Source organism: Mirounga leonina, unplaced genomic scaffold, assembly GCF_011800145.1.
Source record: "Mirounga leonina isolate KUSES-001 unplaced genomic scaffold, KU_Mleo_1.0 Mir_195, whole genome shotgun sequence".
Taxonomy (NCBI): Eukaryota; Metazoa; Chordata; class Mammalia; order Carnivora; family Phocidae; genus Mirounga; species Mirounga leonina.
Window position 1 is genome coordinate 12,201,638 of NW_023270490.1, and position 21,324 is coordinate 12,222,961.

The window sequence follows — 21,324 nt, forward strand, 5'->3', positions numbered from 1 at the left end:
GGGGGGGGGGGGGGGGGGGGGGGGGGGGGGGGGGGGGGGCGGAATCCAAGCGGGCGCGTCCGCGCGTGCGCACCCCGCGTGCGCTTCGGTCGCGGAGCGGCCTGCGGCGGTCTCTTCTGCAAATGGGCTCCGTGGCCTAGCGTCCCCGTCCCCGTCCCCGCCACCTGTGATCGCGCGCCGAGGCCCGCGAGGGGTCGTCGCCGAGGTGAGGACCCGGGCGGCGCGGGAGTCGAGTCGAGGGGCCCGAGGGGGCTCGCCGCGGCTGGGGGGACCGACCGACTGGCGGACGGAAGGCCGGACGGCCGGGGCGCGGGGTGGGAGCGGGCCGGGCGCGCCGGCCCGGCGGGCTCCCGGAGCCCCAGGTCCGCGGCCCGGCGCACAAAGGCCTTTGTCGCGCCCGCGCCGCCGGTTCGGGCCGGTTGGCGCCGCCCGCGACCTGCGAGACCGCCCCGGGCGGCCGGGACTCCGCCGCCCCCCGGGTAAATGAACCCGGCGGCCCTGACCCCGGCGTCTGGATGGGGGCGGGACAGCCCGAGTGGGGAACGCCCTTCCCGAGCGGCGTTGGTGACCCGAGGGGCACCCCGGCCCCGGCGTGCGCAGGTCCCGCCAGCCCGCAAGCGACGGCATGGCAGCCATCCCCTCCAGCGGCTCGCTCGTGGCCACCCACGACTATTACCGGCGTGAGTAAGCCCCTCGCCCCTGCCCTGCAGGTCTTCTCCGGGAGGGGGGAGGGCTGCCAAGGACCCGTGGCTCTGCCTAGCCGGCGCTTGGCCCGGTGGACAGGGCAGGACGCTCGGTGCCCTGCGGAGCTGACCAGGCCTCTCTTCTCCAGGCCGCCTGGGCTCCACTTCCAGTAACAGCTCCTGCGGAAGTGCGGAGTATGGCGGGGAAGCCATCCCTCACCACCCGGGTGAGTGCAGGTCCACTCCCCTTTGGTGCGGGGCACCATCGGGGCATCCCCCCAGGGGCGGGCAGCAGCACCACGACCCCACTTTGTTCCTCTCAGGTCTCCCCAAGGCCGACCCGGGTCACTGGTGGGCAAGCTTCTTCTTCGGGAAGTCCACTCTCCCGTTCATGGCTACAGTGTTGGAGTCCCCAGAACGGTGAGGACACATTCCTGGGGGCCAGCATGGGAAATGGGGGCAGGTGGAAGCCACCTCTGACCACAAGCTCTCCCCCAGCTCGGAAGCTCCCCAGGCCTCCCCGGGCACCATCACCTGCGACTTGGCTCTGGAAGCCATGAGGAAGCAGCCTGGTGGCCAGCCTGGCAAAACCAACACAGAGCCGCCATCCTGAGTGGCCACCGCAAGGCTTCAGGAGGCGCTAGGCTCATCAGAGCCCCTCCCTCCCCTTCCCTCCCCTCCCCATAGACTAGGCAGGCTGCCGCAAGCAGAAGCAATTGGGTTCTTTTATATCAAAATAGCAAAACACCCAAAAGGAAGTTGAGAGGATCCTACTCTTTACTCTCCAAGCCACATGCAAGCCTTCCTCACACCCTGGAACCATGTGCCTTGCACCAAGTGGAAAATAAACTCCAAGCAGCCAGTAGCCCCAATGGTGTACGTGAGCTGTGTGCCCCCCAGGCCTGCATGCCCCCGGGCCTGTGGTCAAAGCCACCAAATCCTTCTCAACCTCATTTCCTGGCGGGGGCGGGGAGTTGACCTTGCCCCCTGGGCCTTCCTGGGGCCCCTCACTGGGGAGCCACCTCTCAGAGGTCTGGCCCAGGTTCACGCGGGCGGCAACCTCAGGGAGTATGGGGCCTTGGCACCTGAGAAGGGGTGGGGTGCCTTGCCGTTTTGGGGAGCCTGGGAGAGCAAGCAGTTCTGGAGTTGGACAAGAAGCCTCCTGGGCAGCCACTGAGGTTTGAGTCCTCAGACTTGGCCCCTGGCCGCTGGGGAAAACTGGGCCTCTGCCTGTGGGTTCAGGAGTCGCCCCCCGCCCCGGCCGCCCGTTTGACCACACCAGGGAGGGCAGGGAGGGAAGAGGACCAAGGCTGTCCCAGCTGGTGTGGAGCAGTTCCCTGGGCCACGCTGTCTCCAGGTGCCTTCCTAGAACCACGCTGCCTCTTGTAGCCCATTGCAGGACACATTCTGGGCACAGGGACCCAAAATTAACGCTGAGTGGTAAGGGGTATGGGGGCGTTCCAGAGGGGCCTTCCCACCCCAGGTAACCCGGCTTTGGACACATCCAACCAGGGACCTGGGGAGGGTGTGGCTGTGCCACCCTTTACCGGGCTCCTGGGCAGGTGTAACGGGGGGCTGGTAGTGCCCACACTCTCTTACTGCTCAGCAGGGGTTGACCCAGGTCCGCTGGTCAGGAGGGCAGCTTAGTGAGGGGTGGACGGGGGCTTAGTGTGAGGTTAGGGGGGGCCCGGTCTCGGCTCCTGCCCTTCCCTCCGTGGTGGGCTGTAAATAGCTGCACACGTCCAATCCAAGGCTTCATGAGCCTGTGGCCCCCGAGGGTTGCAGCCATCGTCCTGTGCGCCCCGGTTGTGTCCAGGCAGAAGGCTCTTCCCACCTCCAGAGGGACCCAGAGTGGGGGGAGGTGCCCCAGAGGATAGCCTGAGCACTACCCAGCCTACCCAGTGTCCAGATGAGTCCCCCAGGGCTCCTGTGGGCAGCTGCTGATGCCGTGGCAGGAAGACAGGGATAGTCCCTCGCCCCCGGTAGGAGAGAGCAGGGCCCCACCAGCAAACAGCCCATCTTCACGGAGTCCTGGGGAGTCCATGTTCCCCCCAAGTCAGGAGACGGGCACGGGCCAGGTGGCATAGGGTGAGCCCAGCCAAAGCCCGGGTCCCTCCCCTGCCCCACCTGGGGAAGCTGAGCCCTGGTCCTGACTGAGTTGGGGGCTTTGGGTCAGGACCAGCAGCAGGGATCTCCCTTTAGAAGGGGGGTGGCCAGGCTCCTGGAGGGTTCCAGAGTTGGAGTTGGCTGTGGTGGGCCCTGGCACTTGGCAGGAGCTGGTGTCTTAGAAGGGGCAGACGGGAGGACGGGTAGGCCCCGCCCCCAGGCTGCAGAGGGCACGCTTCCCCTGCCCCAGGACAGGGCCGGCCCACGGCTGGACGAGCGCTATCCCCCAGGTGTCCCCAGCCTGGTTCTGGGAGCTGTCAGCACTTTCAGTCTGCCCGTCCTGATGGGACGTCCAGGACGGCACCCAGGCCCATCTTCACAGGACCTGGCCTGGTGGCCTCCGTGGCTGCAGCGAGAGGGTGTCACACTCAGAGCGGGTTCTCGTACCTGCTGATACTGGAGAGCTTCTCCCGCAGGGCTTTGAAGCAGGGCCTGTGCTTGGGGTCCCTGTGCCAGCACGAGAGCATGAGCCTGTGTGCGGCGGGCGGGCACTCTGGGGGGCAGGGCATGCGGTAGCCTGAGTTCACCCTCAGGAAGGCCTCGTGGTTGGACGTGCCTGTGGTGGGGCAGCCAGAGGAGCTGCAGGGGCTGGAAGCTGGTGCCCACCTAGCCTCCCCTTGCCCCTAGGAAGCCACACTGCCATCTGCCGCCCTCCCAGGAAGCCCTGGGCCGAGCTCCTGCCTGCCTCACCCCTGCACACGCTCCTGACGCCCCTGGAGGGCTGCCCCTGGGAGGCCGGCTGGGGCAAGTCCCAAGTCCAGGTGATGGCACCCTCCTGCCCCGCCCGCCACTGGGGACGCTGTCGGGGGCCCGGTACCTGGATAGGGCACCTGACCCCTGCTGAAAATCTCATGGAGAAGAATCCCGAAGGACCAGACATCAGATTTGATGGAGTAAAGCCCTCGGGAGAGGGCCTCGGGGGCGGTCTGCTTGTAGGGGATGTTGTGGTCGTGGGAAAGGTAGACGTCCTCCTGCAAGCGGACACGTGCGGGTGGGCCTCGGCGGCTGCCCTCACCCCTCCCACCCCAGCCGCGCGGACAGGGCCTGGGGTTCTCGTGGGCCAGTGCAGCGGGCACTGATGACCGCCGCTAGAGGGAGGTGCAGCTTTCCCTCCGATTCGGGGCGGGGCGGGGGCAGGTGGGCCGAGCTGGCAGGTCAGGGCCAGGGTAAGCGAGGCCCCCTCCCTGGTGGTGTCAGAGTCGCGCAGGTGGGCCGGCGTGAGCACGCGCACGGTGTGGCTGCTGCGGAGCAGCCTGCAGGTCTGCTCACGCCACAGGCTCGCAGAGCTGCCCAGCTCCCCCTGGACATGCTTGGAAGGGCTGGAAGAGTCACGCTTGGCCTGCCTTCCCGCCTGGCCTGCCCCGCAGCTGGCCCGAGTGGATGAGGGAAACGCCTCTCGAGAAATATCCAGCTTATGATGAGGAAGGAACTGCAGCATCAGGACAGCCGCCCAGAGGCGAAGCGCCCTGGATGCAGCGCCCAGTGCCCCATGCACCCGAGCGGAGGGTGCGGGCCCCAGAGGGTGAGAACAGCCGGAAGAAGCAGTCAAGTCATTGTGGCCCGGGTCCGCTCCAGGAGCAGACCAGTGACATCATGGTTTTCAAGAACTTGGAAACAACTCCGGGGGGCACGTGATGACTGTAAGGCATCCCCGTTAAGTGTCGAAAGCGTGATTGTGGCTGTTTTTATTTGGGGTCCTTGTATAGAGATCCTGAAGTGGGCGCATGGGAGCTCGGGTCTAACTGCATGGAAGAAGGCTGGGGGGCTTGTAGGGGCCGATGGGGGCAGGGGGCTCAGGACACCATTCTGTCCACTCTGTCTCCTGTGTGGGGGGCGGCTGGGGGGGGATGTTTGCCCTGAGCTCAGGAAATGCCCCCGGCCTCTGCCCTCACTGCATACCCAAGGCAAGCTGCCATGAATGAGTGAGCACAGGGAGCTCTCCTCCCCCCGTCCCGGCCCCCATGCAGCCTCCCTTTCCTCCCGCAGCCCCTGCAAGTGCTGACCACCCCCCCTTCCAGCCTCAGAGCCCTCTGGGAAGCCTCTGCCCCCCATCGGGGTACGGCTCCACAGCCCTGCATCTTGCCCTCCAGCTTCCTGTCCCTGCTCAACTGGTCTCCCCGAGGGCGAGGGCAAGGGGAAGGGCAAGGCCGAGGGCGCGCAAGCCCCCCAGGACCCCCCGCCCCAGGTGCAGAGGATGCCCTGCTCCTCCCTCATGCCCCGGGCCCTACCTTGATGAGCCTGGCTAGCCCAAAGTCCCCCACTTTGCAGATGTTGTTGGCCCCCCGCGAGGATGTTCCTGGCAGCCAGGTCCCGGTGGATGTAATTCTGTGACTGCAGGTAGCACATGCCCTCAGCCACCTGTGATGCGAAGTCTACCAGCTCCGAGATGGGCAAGGATGTCTCGTCGGAGTCTGCGGGGCCGGGGAGCCGCGGCCAGAGGAGCTCTGCATCCTGCTGGGCTCAGGGACCAGGCCGGGATAGCCGCCTGACTCACATTGGCCCAGTGGGCCCGCCACGGCCCTTCTGGGAGGCGGTCACGGGTTAGAGCCGAAGTGCAGCTCATACGCACCTTTGCCCCCAGTCTCCTTTCCAGGAATCTGCACTAAAGCGAGAGGAACATCTACACAGTCGAAAACCTCAGGTTCAACACCAGGTAACTGGCTGAACGGGCACAGCTTGTGGACGTGGTCCGCGCTGGTGCGCTGTCCGGAAGAACCTCTGATGAGGGGACCTGGCCGCAGTGATCAGACTCGCCGTGAAAGAGGCTGTGTTCGGTGTTCCAATGTCGCCATGTAAAAATCTGCCCGGCACACGTACCCTGGATGTCGTGTTCCTGCAGCACCCACTCGGCGCCACTTGAGCCCCTGTGACATGGGGCTGCGTCCGCGCCACGGCACCTCGGCCAGCTAGCCCTGATTGTGCTTGGTTTGGGTGTTACATGAAATACTAGGCCCTGGGACAGGTGATGGGGTCTGTGAGTCCGCGAGACCCATCGTGTGTGTTTAGTGTGCGTGTAGGAGGGGGTGTGCACGCAGGTGGAAGTGTTCATGCACATCCAGACACCGCAAGAAGGGCCAGCGCCTTCCAGAGAGAGAAGCAGAGCCAGGCCTGCATGTTCCGGAAGCTGGGGGGTGGGTGGGCCTCACCTGGCATTGGAATAAAATGGCCTTGGTTAACTGTGCATGTAGGCATTATAGCCCTTCTCGTCTTATTTGTACTTCTCTGTGTTTTCTCCAGTCCTACAATGAATAGATGGGACATTTACCACAAGATGTTTTAAATCCTTTCTCAAGCAGGGCCCGGCCGACAAAGGCATCAAAGCTCCCTGGTGGCCTGTGCCTGGTACGGGGGCGACGTGGGTTTTCTCTTTCTTCGTGCAAGTTTCCCACGCCCTCCCGCAAGCACGGGTCACTTGGATCCCCGGGCAAGGAACCCCGAGTGCGGCCCCCAGGCCGGCTCACCCCACAGCAGCTCCAGCAGGCTCCCCTTGGGCATGAGCTCCATGACGATGTACGCGGGGTGCCCCATGGATGCCACGGCGTGCAGCCCCAGGACATGCTTGTGTTGCAGCTTCTTCATGGCCTGGATCTCCGACTGGAACGTGTGCTGGTGCAGGAGGTCATCTGCGGGGGGCAGGCAGCTTCGGTGGGTGCGGCCCCAGTCCCGGCTTCCCCACCCACCTGCACGCAGCAGCTGCTCAGGATGTGCGGGCACCCTCCCCCGGGATGCCACGGCACCAGGGCCACGGGCCACAGGAAGGGGACGCTGTGCCCACCACCTGCTCTTGCCCCACACCAAGCATCACGATTGCCAACGCCTGCCCAAGCCCGAAGCGAAGCAGAACATCTCCCAAGTGTGTTCCCGTGAGCCCCCGATTCCTGGAGTGGGGCGTCCAAACCCCTAGTGGGTTTATAGGAAATTTTAGATAAATCTTTAAAAATTTCTAGTGATCTATTTATTTTAATGGATTTCCATTTACATTAAGGATTTAAAGTTCCCTTCTTAAATAAATGCATTTAGCTGAAAACATAGACATCGAAAGGAAAATGCCCTCTGAATGCTGTTGTAGACGCCGCACGCTGCACACTGAGCCAGCGTGTAGCTCACGGGACCGCCACCCCACGAGCGAGGCCAGGAGTCCCTGTTGGGTCCCTGGCCCGGGCCCCACTCACCTCGAGCAATCACCCTAACAGCCACTCGGATGCAGTCTTTCCAGAGGCCTTTGAAGACCTCCCCAAAGTACCCAGACCCCAGCTTCCTGCAGAGCGTGAACTCCTCCTGCGGTGTCTCCCAGTCTTCACAGTGGGGCAGGGGCTTGGGCTTGTGCTGGAGAGACAGGCAGGGGCACAGGGCAGGGGTGCTGTCCCCATCCCCTAGCCCACCCTTCAGGAACTGCCCACTCCGACCCCAGGACGGGGAGCCCCTACTCTATTCTCAAATGTAGGGCAGTGTTTTTTTTGGTGAGGTCCCAGGGTCCAGCATGTGGCCAGGCTTTCCCAGGAGCTGCCCCCACCATGGGTGCTCTCTGCAGTATCCTGCAAACACCCTCACAGCCCGCTGCAGGGTTTTGGCTACGTGAGGCTCGGTGACGCTGGGGATGCTATGATGTTGGCTGAGTGCCACTCGGACAAAACTTTGGGCCAGAGGGACGCAGGACATGGTAGGAGCATAGCTGACCTCTCCCTGGCCCAGGGGCAAGAGCGACCTGGCAAAGGCGGGCACATCCCACCCCACCCGCCTGCTCCTACGCCCAGCTCTGTAGGACCACAGCGTCCAGGACAGCGAGAGTCCCTGGGGCCAGGTGTCCCCGAGGCCCCGCCAGCCAGTGAGCACATCAGGACCCACACCCACCCTGTGGAGGAGAGGGGGCCACAGGTGGGCAGAGGACGAGCAGGGGCAGCAGGGCGCAGGCGGCCCTACCTTCCAGCAGGGCACGGTCAGCCGCAGGCCGTGGGACAGGCTCTGGGCTTTGTGGTGCTCCAGGAGCTTGGCCAGGCCAGGGAAGGACGCAGCCTCGCTGAGGTGCAGCCGGCCATGCGCCACCAGATCCTGTAATGCCTCAAGGCCAGCCTGTCCCCGCACTGCAGGGGGGTGGGGGGAGAGCCCAGTGGACGCGGGCATGCAGTCCCGGCCCCTGCCCTCGGAGGGGCGCTCGCGGGCCAGGCATCCCGCCCCGCGGCGTATCTCCTAGCGAAGTAAGAAAACCCAGACCCGGCAGGCCCCAGGGACAAGCCGCCCACTGGAGGGAAGGCTGGGCTGGGTTGCGGCAGACGGACGGAAGGGGACGGGCCGGGGGGATGGGCCAGGGGCAAGGAGCCCTGAGGCCAAGTGTGGGTGGGGCCACAGACTGGGGAGAAGGTGTGGGAGGCCATACCTGAGAGAACATAGTCAGCGCCCGGCTTCTCACTGACCCTGACCAGGAAGGCCCCTGACTTGATGCCCTCGGCCTGCAGCCGATGCAGGGCTTCCGAGCGCGAGATGCACCCAAAGAACCACCAGAGGGGCGGGGGCGGTCCTGAGCCTGCGCCGACCTTCAACCCATGCCCTCTGACCCCATGTCCTCCCACCTGCCCGCCCTGAATCCCAGCCCCCTCACCTGACCCCAGCTGCTCTCCGATACTGTCCCTGGCCAGAGGCCACTTCGTTGCCCATCAGAGACCCCAAATGGCCAGTCTGGACACCAGGAAAGGCCTTAGTGACCCAAAGAGGTGCAGGCCCCTGCCACCACCCTGCCCAGGGTGTCCCCTGTCCGTAGAGTCGGAGCCACTCCTGTCCCAGAGACACCACTTATCCCGAGTGGGACCACATTGTTCTGTGACCGGGCCACAGATGCTCTGCTCTAGGACCGGGGGACCTGCGGTTCGGCAGGCTCTGCACGTGCGTGCTCACACACAGACCCACACACACGTGCTCACACACACCAGTGCCAGGGCATGGCCAAGCCCGGACTGCAGGGTGGGGCTGCAGATCCCCCGCTGACTTCCGCTGCCAGCTGCCCTGCCCTTGGTCACTATTCCTTCAGGCGTCACTGGAACAGAAGCCCCCCCACCACACGGAGCCCCGTGAGGGTCACGCCCCACCCTGACCGATTTAGCACATCTTGAATCTCATTTGCTCACCACTCCAAGCACCCTGCCTCCTTCCTGCTTTTCAAATGCACTAGGTTCTCGGGACCTCAGGGCCTTTGCACCCGCCGTGCCCAGCTCTGCACTTCCCTGTCCTTGGACCGTGCTGTCTATGAATGCACTGCGTGTCTCCCTGCACACATTCACCATGCTACTCCTCCCGCGTTCAGGATCGCCGGACTACAGGCGGGCAGCGGAGTCTCTCCTGCTGGACCCTCCCGGCCCAGAGCTCAGAGGAGTGAGCTCAGGTGGCCTGCACACGCCCATGCCAGGCTGCCCCTTGTGGTCCAAGCTTCCTGGGCAGCCCCTTGGGACCAACCACCACCTCCAGGATCCTCTTTACCAGTGACGGGGCAGCCTGCAGCCCAAGCCCAGATGGGCATGTCGCAATGACCTTCCTTCTCCCTCTACTAGGTCACGCATCTGGTTTTGACTGTTTGGAAGGTGAGTGAAGCTTTGCTCCCCAAAAGGCCCAGTCCCAGCCTCAGATTCCTACGCAGCTGGCCACCCAGAAGCCCACTGTGGACCTTTCTGTCCTCTCTGGGTCCTGGCACCACAAAGTGACCATGGGGGAGTCCAGGGGAGGAGCCATGTACCCACAGATGTCCCACCGCGAAAGCCTAGTCAGCTCTCCTGGGACGAGGGTGGTGGGGTTCAGCCCCAACTAGGGGGCACCGGGAGGCAGAGTCACATGTCCCCTATCCTCATTGGCCTCCAGGAAGCTGGCCCAGCATCCCGCCCCTTCCCAGAGCCCAGCCACAGAGCTCTGTCCCGAGGACTGCCCTGCCCTGAGCCCTTGAGGGGCCTCAGGGTGCAGGGAGTGGGGGCACCTTGGGGTGACCCATGAGGGCCATAGGGATACTACCAACTACCAGGTAGTTGTGGGGCACGTAGCCCTCGACCAGAGCCCTGCCCACCGCATCCAGCAATGTGGCCCACCACCGCTCCTCCTCCTTCCTGGCCACGTGGAACAGATCCCCGCCCAGAAGCTCAGCTCCTCATCCGTCCGGACCTCGAAGTCCCAGAGGCCCACATACTGGGGGCCCGGGTGAGCCTGGCCCTGGGATACCATGGCGGGTGCAGTGGCAGGACTGGCCTCCCGGCCTCACCACCTGTCACTAGGCAGGCTGCAGCACCACCCTGGCTGGGAGCGGTGGGTGGGTGGGGCCACCCCGACAGACCATCTCCAGCCAGCCGAGGAGCTGGCCCACTTCCCCGTGATGAGGCGGCCAAGCCAGGCCAGCCACACCTGCACCCACCAGGGTGGCCTCCCCCTGAGCTGCCCAAACACCCAGGGCTCCACCCTGATGGCCCAGCAGCTCCCACCTGCCCTCCTAGCCACTGAGGCCAGGTCAGTCTGGGTACCGCTCTTGCCCACCTGCTCCGGGACGTGTGCCCACCACGTGGACGAGGGTAGGACTGAGTAACTGGTCAGACAGGGCCTTCCTGGGGTCCAGTTTAGCGGTGGGGGCTCAGGTGTGAGTGGAACCCAGGTGGGAGGGGGAGAGGAGGGACGGAGGCCTGTGGGTAAGTCACCCCTGCCCACCCCGCGGGGGCCTCGGGGACGGAGCTGGGCCAGGGGGACAGTGAGCTCTCACAGGGTTGCTGCTGGAGGCCCAGGTGGCCGCTGCCTTCCCCTCCCTACCCTGGAGGCTCTCAGCCACGCTCCGCTCCCCACCGCCAACCCCTGCGGGGAGCTGCGGGGAGCTGCGGGGAGCTGGGGTGACTGCAGCCGTCCTAGACGCTGACCTCCAAGGGACAGGAAAAGGTGGGCAGGTGCTAGAAAGAGGGAGCCCACATGGAGGCCGTGGGGTGGGGGACAGGAGGGGCCGCAGCAGAGAAGGAAGAGCCCTAAGGGGAGGTGGGGACCAGGGAGTGAAGGGGGCTCAGGCTGAGTGCCATCCGCCCTCGGCCACCACGTCTGAGAGGGTGCGGGGACTCTGCCCCATGACGGGAGCTCCAGGAGGACAACGACCGGGGGGGTCGTGTACTAAGCCTGATGTATTGGCACGACTCCCCCCCATGAGGAGCGTGTATTACTCCGTAAGTTCACAGGCATTCTGGCAGCCCCGTTCAGTGCTGCCCAGGGTGGGGAAGGGGCCAGGGAGCTGAGCAGAGGGCAGGGCTGGGCCGGGGGGCCCGGGGCTCCAAGGCGTCCCTGCTGCGTGTCTGGCCCTCACTGTGGGAAAGCACGCTCCCGGCGCCCCCGCCCTCGGGCCCGGCCATGAGCTCACGCCCAGGGGCCTTGGGGTGTCTCCCGGGCAGACACCCAGGCTTTTGCCCAGCAACACCAGGAAGCAGGACAGCACTGAGACGGAAAGTCCCCCGCCCTCCTGGAGGCTCCAGAGCAGCAAACCCGCTCGGCCTGTGGCTGACGAGACATGCTAGGAATGCATCAGTGACCCCCACGCGCACCCGCCTCTGGTCCCAAGCCCAGCACACCCCTTCCCTCAGCGCCGGCTGCCCAGCCCCGCACCACACTGACCTGCCGCTGTCAGGAGGTGTCCAGTTCCGTCTCTCACCAGGAGGCCCCTCAGCCCTCCCAGGGCAGGACGGAGGCATCCAGGCTGCAGGCCAAGCCCTCCTGCTCCCACCAGCCCCCCGGGTGGGGGCTGGCCCAAGCCTGGCACCCAAGGCTCCAAGGGGCCCCTGCCCTCTCCCAGCTCAGCCCTGCCCCACACCCAGGCCGATCTGGGGGACTCGAGCCTACCTCCTCCCTCTGTGCTGCCCTCGCCCGTGGTGACCTCAGCACCCTCTCCTCCAGGAAGCCCCCCCACCACTCCAGCCCTGCACAGCCTCTGTGCCGAGTGTGGGCTCTCGGGTCCCCCCTGCACCAGCCCGTGGGCAGGGCCTGTGGTCCGTGGGGAGGAGCTAACGGGCCTCAGCAGGTGCGGAGCTGACCCTAAACTGTGCATAGAGGACTGTTCCCTCCAGGGGACGAGGAACAGAGGGCAGCTTTGCATGCCTCTGCCCCTCCGTCCCACAAGCCTTCTGGGGTCACAGGAGGCTGGGGGATGAGGACCCTGAACACAGACCACACCCGCCTGGTCCCTTGCCCCTCCGGTCCATCTCGTGGCGACTGGAGCTGCTGGGGTGAGTGAGAACCAGCTTGTCCCACCCAGCTCCTCATTCAGTGATGCCAACAGCGGCTTGAAGTCAGCCCTGGAGGGAGCAGGCTGCTTCCTTCTCCCCAGGGAGCTGGTTGTGACCCAGCTGCCCGAACACCGTGGCAGCCGGCCCCACCCCTGCCTGACCCTGCACAGCCAGCACCCAGGACCCTGAACCACTGAGACAGACTCTGCCTCCCTGACCTTTGCCCCACCCCAGAGAAGGACCCTGACCATCTCCCACCCCCAGGAACGGCCACGCAGCCTGACCTGCCCGTGGCCCCACCCAGCCCTCCCCTCCCTCACTTCAGTTGCTGCCCCAGGGACACGGAGTGGGCTGTTCACCCCTGCAGCCTGCAGAGGTCATGCTTCCTGTGGGAACAGGGTCCCCTGGGGCGGGGGCCCGGGCCACGGGGGCCAACTCTGCCTCAATGAGCCCGCTGGCGGGCCACCCCGTCAGCTCCAGCTCCGGTTCCGGGTCTGCAGGCCGCGGCCCATGTGCGACGCGTGTCTGGGCATGTGTCTAAACCAGTCACTGCGTGTTTATTCAGCACACGGGTCTGTACACAGGCAGCCCGTGTGCCCAGCCCGCGCTGCTTCGGCCCCGTGCCCGGGGTCTGCCTTCCCAGCATCGGCCACGGGGGACTTCGCAGAAAACCGGGGAGCCCTGTCTCTGGCTGCTGCCCGGGGCCACAGGTGTGGGCAGGGGGCCGTGGACCAGGCTCAGGGCTTCTCTGTCCAGCAAATCCCCGAGGCCAGAATCCATACAGGTCCCACCCCGACTGCTATGCCGAGATCTTCCCTGGCCAGGGACACCTGCCCCTCCTGAGTGGGTGTCTGCGTGTGTCTGTCTTCCGCGCACACGTGTGTGCTGGTCAGCACGTGTGTCAGGGTGCGAGGCCCACAACCAGAGGCCGTTCCAGGCCGCTGGCACCCCTGCATGGGTCGACAGCCAGCCTCATCCTGGGGGGACACGCCGGGCAGGGGGGAGCGGCCCCAGCCCCTGTGTCCAGTGCCCCAGGTCACGTGTGGGCAGGGGCGAGGCGCCTATGGGCCACATTCAGCTTCTTCTGCAGCGTCGCGAAGGCCGGCCGCTCCTCGGGGCTGCCCTTCCAGCACTCCAACATGAGCGTGTAGACCTCCGCCGGGCAGGAGGCTGGGCGCGGCAGCCGGTACCCTCGCGTGACCTGCTGCAGGGTCTCGTGGTTGCTCAGTCCTGCAGAGGGGCAATGAGAGGGGCTGGGCAGGGCAGCCTCGCTTCTGCGTGGAGGTCACGGTAGACACCTCCCCCCAGCTCCTGGCCGGACCCTGCCCAGCAGGTGGCCCGGAGGCGTGGTGCCCCTTCCGAGGTCGGGGACCCCCGAGCAGGGTGTGCCTCCTCCCTCAGACCACACAGGCCTGGTGGAGGCCTTGCCTCCTCCCTCAGTCTCCCTTGCAGCCCACCTTCATAGGGACACTGGCCATAGGTGAAGACCTCGTAGAGGAGAACTCCAAAGGACCAGACGTCCGACTTCTGGGAGTAGATGCGGTAGTTGGCTGCCTCGGGCGCCGTCCACTTGACGGGGATCTTGGAGCCCCTGCTTGGGGAGTAGATGTCATCCTGGGTGAGGGGAGACCAGTGGTGGGTGGACGGAGTGGCACCCTCCCCTCCCAGCCACGGCGGGGTCAGGGGTCCCAGCCCCGAACTGACCTTGAGCAGCCGGGCCAGGCCAAAGTCAGCCACCTTGCATGCCAGGTCGTCGCCCACGAGCACGTTCCTGGCCGCGAGGTCGCGGTGCACAATGCGCCGGTCCTCCAGGTAGCTCATGCCCTCAGCCACCTGGCAGGCAAAGCTCAGCAGGAGAGGCAGGCCCACGGCCCGCCCCTCAGGGCCTGTGGGGCAAGGCGGACACTCAGGGGGGCGGGGGTCTGCACCATCACTTCCCTCCGTGCCTCAGTGTCCTCGCCCCAAAGACGGGGTGGCCCAGGCTGCAGGGGGCACCGTGCTGTGCAGTGACCACTCAGGGAGGCTGCTCCTGGGCAACCGGCCTGGGCCCCCAGGAGAGACCAGACCCAGGGGAGGTGCCCGGGGCTGGCGACACGGATGCGCCCAACCCCACTGCACTCAGCCTGGAACCGCGAGGCTCTGACTGCCCCCTCCACAAGGCACAGGACTAGCCCAGGCCCGGGCCCGAACCCACCGCTGGCCAGAGCCCGCAGCAACCCTCTGGGCCTCAGACGGTCAAGCCTGGTGCAACATCAAAGGCCCGCGCCGAGAAGGGGGCCCCGAGGTCACGGCTGTGCATGGAAGCCTGGGTCACCCGGACGGCTACCGGCCGGGGGGGCACCCACTCACTCCCCAGGAAGGCCTGCAGGCTGCCCTTGCGCATGAGCTCGGTGACGATGTACACGGGCTGGCCCATGGAGCACACAGCGTGCAGCCGGATGAGACGCTCATGCTTCAGGCTCTTGAGTGTTTGGATCTCCTTGCTGAGGTCTGCGAGCTTCATGTAGGCTGCAGGAGAGGGCATGGATCCAGGACCTGCCCACACCACCCTGGCGCTGCCCCAGGGCTCCAGAGGTCAGAGGGCAGGGCGGGCAGGGGCCAGCAGGCCTCACCCACCTGACTTAATGACCTTGACCGCCACTGGTGTGGAGCCAAGCCACAGGGCTTCCCACACCTCCCCGAAGTAGCCTTCACCCAGTTTCCTCCGCAGGGCAAACTCGGAGTGAGGCCGCTCCCACTCGTCCTGCTGGGGGAGCTTCTGAGGGGGCGGGGGGCACTCCATACCTCTGCTTGCTGCTCCCTGGAAGGGGGGGGGCAGTGTCTCTGGGAGCGCCAGGCCTGCAGCCCCTCAGCCAGGCCGAGGCCAGGGGAGCCAGGTGCGGACCTCCAGAAGCCTGGCCCCACTCGCTTCTGGACCTAAGTGGCACCTTTGCTGGAGGTGGACACCCACCCACGAATACTCATTACAGCCCCAGCCAGGCTGTCATTAGCAACCGGAGGAACTGGATTGCTGCCCCCGGCAGGACCGCTCGTGCCCACGGCCCAGGCGAGCGTCCCCTCCTCCAGCTTCTGCCTGCGGCAGGTGTGGCCCCTCCTCAGACGCCTCCCCAAGCTTGCGCCCAGCCCTCACAGCCCCTCTGCAGAGCTGGGTCTGGGACTGGGGGGACCCTACAGGTCTCACTGCAACCCCAGCCCCAGAAGTCCCCAGAGACGGAGATGTCCCGCCTGTGAGAGCAAACCCAACCCCAGGCAGGGCCCTGGACGGAGTGTGGAGGTGTGGCCGGGGCCCCCAGCGCCCCCAGGCCTTTCCGGACCCCCCAGCCATGCTGGGAGCCTGGCCTGGGCTGCTGCCTTGCTCACAGCCCCGGACACGTGCTGGGCAGCTGGGCGGGAGGCGCGGCCGGGGACTGGCCCACCTGGGGCACACAGGGCTGCAGCAGTGGGTTCCGGATCAGCTTCCAGTTGGCCTTGTAGTAGGCAAGGAGCTCCTCCAGGCTGGGGAAGAGGCGGCCCTTCTGCAGGTAGAGACCGTCGGCGGCCGTGGAGATGCGGTAGTGGCGGACCTTGGCCTGCGCGCGCACTGGGGGTGCACGCAGGTGAGGGCCGCGTCTTGCCGCAGCCTGCCCCAGACCCTCCCAGCACCCGGGCCAGGGAAGCAGGTCAGCACCCAACCTTCCTTGGGTCTCATGGGAAAGGAGGGAGTGTGGGCAGCTACAAGCCGGAGGGGCAGTGACAGGGCCCAGGGCGGACACTCGGTGGCCCCCCGGCGCGTGGATGAGTCCGAGAGTGAGCGGACCAAGGAAGGGAGGGTGAGTGAGGAGCGAGCCGTGGTGGGGGTGGGCAGGCGAGGGAACGAGGGGTGGGGGGCAGGTAGTGAGCCTGCAGGTGGACGGACCAGCAGGCGAGCGGACGCGTGAGGTGACCAGGCCTGACGTGGGGCCAGCAAAGCCTGGGGAGCCCCCACCCCAAGGCCAGTGCGGGGACAGGGGCGCGAGCGGTCGTCCGGTACCAGATAGCGAGTAGTCCCCGTGGCTGCTCTCACTGGGCCGAATGAGGAAGGCACCCGGTGCATTGGCCGGGGACAGGAGCAGCTGCTGGGCCCCGGCGCGGCTGATGCCGCTGAAGTACCAGCTGCCAAGGGCGGGCGCGGCGGTCACCACCAGGCCTGGGCCTGAGGGACCCCTGCTCCCACGCTGCTCAGAGGCCCTGACGCCCTTGCTGTTCAGGCCGCAGGCCTGAGCCCGACTCCCGCCGTCTCTCAGGGACAGGGGCCCCCAGAGCCCAGGGCGGGGGTCCTGCTCCCAGGTCTGCACCCGCCCCAAGCCCTCAGTGCCCCCAGCCGTGACCTGAGACAGGTGAGACTGTCCACACACCTCAGCCAGCAATTCCCCATTAGCCCTGCTCACAGAACCACCCAGCCCCAGCCGGGGGCTAACCTGCCAAACTCAAGACTGCTGAGCCCCTACGGGGGGGGTGGTGTCTACAAGGAGCCAGGGGGCCCTGATGAGCAGCCCCCGGGCTGCAGCTGTGCGGGGAGGACCACTAGCTCCACCTGGCCAGGCACGGCCCACTTGCCCCAAGAGGTGGACAGGTGGGGCCGACAGAAGCTTGGCCAGGAAGGCCCTGGAGGAGGCAGCTGAGCCAGGCTGGGCAGGGGGTCCGGGAAGGCTGGAGGAGGCTCAAAGCATCACATGTCTGCCTCTGGGGGCCCTGCCCAGTGCAGGCCAGCCTGAGCCCCTGGCCCTCTACACGTACAGAGATGCTCCCTCTCCGAGCACTCGGATAGCAGGGGCTCCTAGGGGCCCACTCCTCAGTCTGAGTAGAATGCCCAGATTCCAGGAGCCCACACACCTGAGCATGGAGCAGGGCAGGGGGAGGGCCTACTGGGCGCCCCCCCACACCTGACACCCCATCTGGGCCGCAGTCCACCTGAGTCACACCCCATGCACCTCCCTGGCTCCACATTCTTGGAAGGAAAGCAGAAAAGCTCCTGGTCCCACCCCATCGCCTGTGTCTGCTTCCCAAGGCCCAGGGAGGGGAACCCCACACCGGAGTCAGCTTCCTACACTGGAGCCTCCTGCTTCCTGGAGATTCTGGGGACCCAGGGGCAGGAGGCCTGCTGCTTAAGGGAGAGCCTCAGTCGCTCGAGGGACAGCCCTGTGAGCATGGCCCTTGTCCACTCTGATGGGGGGAAACATGGGTCCTGGGGGCCAGGGGGTTGGCTCTGACCCCTACCTGGGGGTGCAGGACCAGCAGTTATCCTAGAGGACCCAAAGCATGACTCAAAGTGAGTCGACACAAGGAGGGAGTGCCCTGAAAAGGGGGCACTGGGTGGATGGGTGGTGCCTGGGCAGGTGGGTGCTGCTGGAGCCTGGGGTGAGGCCAGGGCCTGGCAGGAGGGGGACAGAGATGGGCCTGTGCCTGACAGGCACCAACCTGGCCAGAGCCAACCCTGGGGCTGGGCTGAGGGGCGGCCAAGAGGAAAGGGCTGGAGACAGGAAGCCTGGGGCGACGGCAGAGGCCCCAGCAGCACTAGGAGGTAAGACCAGCACGCAGGGCAGAGAAGGGTCAAGGACACGGGGACGTGGGTCCCCAAGACCAGACGTGGCTGGGCAGCAGGCTCGGGGAAAGCTGAGGAACTCGTTCTCGACACACTGATTCAGGAGCAGGAGATACAACCCCACGAGGCTGCCGGGCTCCGTCCGCCGAGGGCCTCCTGCAGCCAGGCGCCGCCTTCTGACGCCCACCAGCTGGGAGAGCCCCCTCCCAGGACTGTGGGCGAGCGGAGAAGCTCAAGTGTCCTCATCCCAGCCCTCCCCTGGAGCTGAGGGCCGGGGATGTTCTGGGGAGTCTTTCCCTGGGGTGGGGCAGTGGCTGAGATAAGATGAGAGGAGCCAGGGCTGAGGGTCCTCCCCCTGCCCAGCCAGTGTGGCCCTGGGGACAGACGGCCAGGTGTCTGGGACTAATGACACTGTGCGTGCAGCCAGCCCTTTCATCTTGGGCCCAGGCAAACAGTCATTACGACCTCCTCCTGGCACCACCCCCTCTGACCCGCCCAGCCTCGAAGAGTGGCTCATGGGATCTGTCTTCCACTCGCAGAGTGACTGTGGGCCCCCTCCCCATCAGAATGGCTGCCTGGTCCCTCCCACCGCTCCCAGTGGGCTGGGCCTGGGGTGGGGGCCAGAGTCCCCCCAGAGGGGCCTTCTTGGGACTCGGACTTTCCCATGCCACGTGCAAATCCGCCAGGAGGCTATGGGAGTGCCGAGGGGTTCCCGGGAAATGGGATGGCCTAGTGAAGTGGAGACCCAGTGCTGGTCTGCAGAGGACACATCGGGGGCTCAGGCCCAACCCAGCTGGGCACAGGACAAGAAGCCATTGTCGGGGTGAGGTCTGGGCAGCTGAGCTGTTCACCAATCACATTATGGTCTTTTCTCACCCAGACGTCACCTCCATGCGCGCTGGGGCGGGCGGGGGGTGGGGGTGGTTGACATCGCTGTACCACATCTGTCTAGACATCAGGAATTGCAAAGGCCGTGACATCCAGGCTGATCCAATGCATCCAGGGGAAAGGGGGGGGGGGGGGGGAGGGCACAACCAGAATTTGGATCCAATGCTTGAGGCCCCTGCACCATGTCCACCACCATAGACAGAGCCCAGGTGGAGCCAGCACACGGCTGTACTAGGAGGCTACCTGTCCCACAGACCCTAAGCCTGCGCTGAGAGGTCAGCTCTTCTCCAGGCCCTGTGGGAGAGCCTCCACTCTCTGCCTCCCTCCATGATCGCAGACTGGCAAGCCAACAGCCAGGTGTTCACGCCAGCCTGTCCCTGCCTGTGGACTCTCCCGGCCCTAGGGATCTTGGGCATGCTGGGGGGAATGGGTGAGCTTCCCCCACCTGCATCCCCTCTCAAAACAAGCTTCTCTGGGAGCAATTCCAGGGCCATTTGTGCCCCATACTTGGCCAATGCAGCAGGGAGAGTTCTGGGTGAATGTGGACCAGTGAGGGAGCAGGTGAATGCACCTCTCAGACTCAGCATATCACCCCCTCTACCCTCTGGTCACCCCCTCATCCCTCACAGCATCTGGATGGCCTCTCTGCTCACTTATGTCCTCATCGGGAGCCCCAGGAGGATAGGGGCCATGTCTGTCTCAGTTGGAACTGCACCCAGGACCCTAGCCCCCGCCCTCCAAGCACTGACCACTCAGCTAACGTGGAATGAGAGACCCCCAGAGTGCGCTCAGTGCCAGGGCTGAATCCTTGTGTGACAGGGATTCAGGAGGGCCTGGCTGGCTGGACCATGTCCCAAAGTGGCTGCCATGCTGGGTGCCTGGCCAGGGGCATGCATACACGCTGTCCAGCTTCCTTGCCACTCGCCCTGACCGCTCCTGCTGGAGTCATTGCTCTTAGCCACACGGGGACACAGTCACTGGCGTCTGTCCCCCACCCCTGTGTGCTTGCTCACCGCTGCATGGCCAGGCCTGGAGGGGTCCTGGCCACAGAAGGGAGGGAGGGATGGAGGGAAGGAAGGAAAGCAGGACGGCTCCTGGACATGCCATCCTGGGACTCAATCCTGCCCTTTTTCCTGACTGCCTGGGGCAGGGTGATACTCACGGGTGGTCTGAGAGCGTCCTCGGGGTGGCCTTGGCCAGGTGGGTGATGGGTACCAGCCCAGTACTGGGCGGGCCAGAGAGCCTGCGGGCAAAGATGTAGTCGCCCTCCTCCTTGAGGGCGTAGAGCCTGTCCCCGCGGCTGACACTCAGCTCGGCTGAGCACCGCGCCCTGAAGTCGTAGAGAGCCTGGAAGAGCTTCGTGGGCTCCAGGGGGCTGCAGGGCTCTGTGGCGGGGGGCTCTGGCTCAGCACTGGCTGCAGGGTCGGGGAACCCCGGGACGCCATCGTCTGGCGCGGCCACAGGCCAGATCTTGTCCCAGAAGAAGGACAGGAAGTTCAGCCGCTTCCTGAGGAAGGGCTCCATGCTCCTGGTCGTCAGGGCGCCGGACCCAGGGTCCCGCAGGGGAGGGGCCGCAGCGGCCGGACTGAGGACTCCGACCAGCAGAAACTGGAAGGGCCGGTGGGACGGCGAGGGTCCGAGCCTTACTGCTGGCGTCCCTGGTGGCGCAGAGTGTGGGGCTCAGGTCACTCCAGAGAACCCTCCAACAAGGCGCGCACAACTCCCCCCCGCCCCCGCCCGCCTCCCGGGCTGGGGTTCAGACCAGGGTGGGGTGCAAGGTGGCCCTCCAGCCCCCCACCACACGACGGCGGCTCCTGTGTTGGCCCTCTAGAGTGTCGCCCCAACGGCTCAGAGCCGCTCTTTGGGGCTGGGCCAGGTGCGGCCCCAGGACGCGCCTCCGGGGGCGGGGCCTCGGGCTGTGGGGGCGGGGCCTCGGGGCGGGGCTGTGGGGGCGCAAGTGAGACGCGGTGGGGAAAGCGGTCAGCGCAGGTGAACCGCGCGCCTGCCCTTGACCTGAGCTTTGCCCTCAGAGAAATGGGGTTCCATGAGTGGGACAGAAGAGAGCTGGATTTGTGTAAGAAACCGCCTGTTCTCGGGGCGCCTGGGGGGCTCAGTCGGTGAAGCGTCCGCCTTCCGCTCAGGCCATGATCCCGGGGTCTTTGGATGGAGCCCCGCGTCAGGCTCCCTGCGAGCCTGCTTCTCCCTCTCCCTCTGCCTGCTGCTCGCTCCCCTTGCTTCTGCTCTCTCTCTGTCAAATAAATAAAATCTTAAAAAAGAAAACTGCCTGTTCTTTAAATGTTGGCCAAATCTCTCAACATAAAAATCCTATGCAGGACAGGGCCTTACATGCCCACCACGAGGCTCGGCACCAAAGGCTCGGAGCTGGGCTGGGGGCAGCCTGGGACTCTGGATAAGTGAGCTAAGCTCCCTGCACCCTGGGTGTTACGCGGTAACGTGGGACACTGGTGGTGACTGTGGGGTGCTCGGTGAGCCCGGGAAGGGCTCTGTAGGTGCCGCACCAGCGATGGGCCACTCCAGGCCAGGAGACCCCCCACAGCCACCATGGGGGTGGGGGAGGCTCTGACACCTGACCCCCACCTCAGGGATGGGAATGGGGGTGCCGTGGCACAGAAGGGTGGCGGGTGAGCCTGGGAGGGCCTGCGCCACCCCTCTTCCTCAGCTCCCTGGAATGGGCCAGGCCCCCTGCGCACTGAGGCTCTGCCCACTGCCAGGTCAGCCTCTGTTTCTGGGCAGGATGGAGAGAGCAGCCTCTGGGGCCCTGAGGCAGGGTCTGTGGTGGGTGGGGTCC

The 21,324-nt window shown here is 65.8% G+C and overlaps 3 protein-coding genes across 6 annotated transcripts; 1 reads left to right on the forward strand and 2 right to left on the reverse strand.

Annotated features, from left to right (window-relative positions):
- Positions 1–23: 23 nt before the first annotated feature.
- On the forward strand, positions 24–4,522 carry PPDPF (pancreatic progenitor cell differentiation and proliferation factor). 2 transcript variants are annotated; one of them, XM_035025563.1, is made up of 5 exons: positions 24–205; positions 531–680; positions 833–910; positions 1,007–1,103; positions 1,182–4,522. In XM_035025563.1, the coding sequence occupies exons 2-5, from the start codon at positions 626–628 to the stop codon at positions 1,294–1,296; spliced, it is 345 nt and encodes a 114-aa protein (XP_034881454.1). In that variant the 5' UTR covers positions 24–205; positions 531–625; the 3' UTR covers positions 1,297–4,522. The 2 variants fall into 2 exon arrangements, with proteins under 2 accessions (XP_034881454.1, XP_034881453.1); XM_035025562.1 differs by having other exon boundaries at positions 28–205; positions 601–680.
- On the reverse strand, positions 3,218–10,046 carry PTK6 (protein tyrosine kinase 6). Its single transcript, XM_035025561.1, is given in 11 exon segments — positions 3,218–3,405; positions 3,667–3,820; positions 5,078–5,131; positions 5,133–5,260; positions 6,311–6,472; positions 7,022–7,175; positions 7,770–7,891; positions 7,894–7,926; positions 8,221–8,370; positions 9,837–9,959; positions 9,962–10,046. Coding segments are annotated over 11 exon segments (1,353 nt in total).
- Positions 10,047–12,618: 2,572 nt separating this feature from the next.
- SRMS (src-related kinase lacking C-terminal regulatory tyrosine and N-terminal myristylation sites) lies at positions 12,619–20,230 on the reverse strand. Of its 3 annotated transcripts, XM_035025566.1 has the most exons (8): positions 19,678–20,230; positions 16,077–16,198; positions 15,484–15,647; positions 14,684–14,867; positions 14,417–14,575; positions 13,772–13,953; positions 13,525–13,681; positions 12,619–13,297 (listed from the first exon to the last, which is right to left on the reverse strand). In XM_035025566.1, exons 1-8 carry the CDS (start codon positions 20,037–20,039, stop codon positions 13,104–13,106), a joined length of 1,524 nt encoding a protein of 507 aa, XP_034881457.1. In that variant the 5' UTR covers positions 20,040–20,230; the 3' UTR covers positions 12,619–13,103. The 3 variants fall into 3 exon arrangements, with proteins under 3 accessions (XP_034881457.1, XP_034881456.1, XP_034881455.1); XM_035025565.1 differs by having other exon boundaries at positions 13,214–13,297; positions 13,525–13,658; positions 15,484–16,198; XM_035025564.1 differs by having other exon boundaries at positions 13,214–13,297; positions 13,525–13,661; positions 15,484–16,198.
- Positions 20,231–21,324: the final 1,094 nt, after the last annotated feature.

Excerpts from the sequence above, each read along its gene's own strand:
- PPDPF (XM_035025563.1), top strand. The coding sequence starts at position 626 with ATGGCAGCCATCCCCTCCAGCGGCTCGCTCGTGGCCACCCACGACTAT. Across the intron at positions 681-832 it reads CACCCACGACTATTACCGGC|GCCGCCTGGGCTCCACTTCC; the intron begins GTGAGTAAGCCC and ends TCTCTTCTCCAG. Across the intron at positions 1,104-1,181 it reads GTGTTGGAGTCCCCAGAACG|CTCGGAAGCTCCCCAGGCCT; the intron begins GTGAGGACACAT and ends GCTCTCCCCCAG.
- SRMS (XM_035025564.1), bottom strand. The coding sequence starts at position 20,039 with ATGGAGCCCTTCCTCAGGAAGCGGCTGAACTTCCTGTCCTTCTTCTGG. Across the intron at positions 16,199-19,677 it reads AGGACGCTCTCAGACCACCC|CTGGTACTTCAGCGGCATCA; the intron begins GTGAGTATCACC and ends CGCCCTTGGCAG. Across the intron at positions 13,954-14,416 it reads CCTGCAGGCCTTCCTGGGGA|GCCCTGAGGGGCGGGCCGTG; the intron begins GTGAGTGGGTGC and ends CTTGCCCCACAG.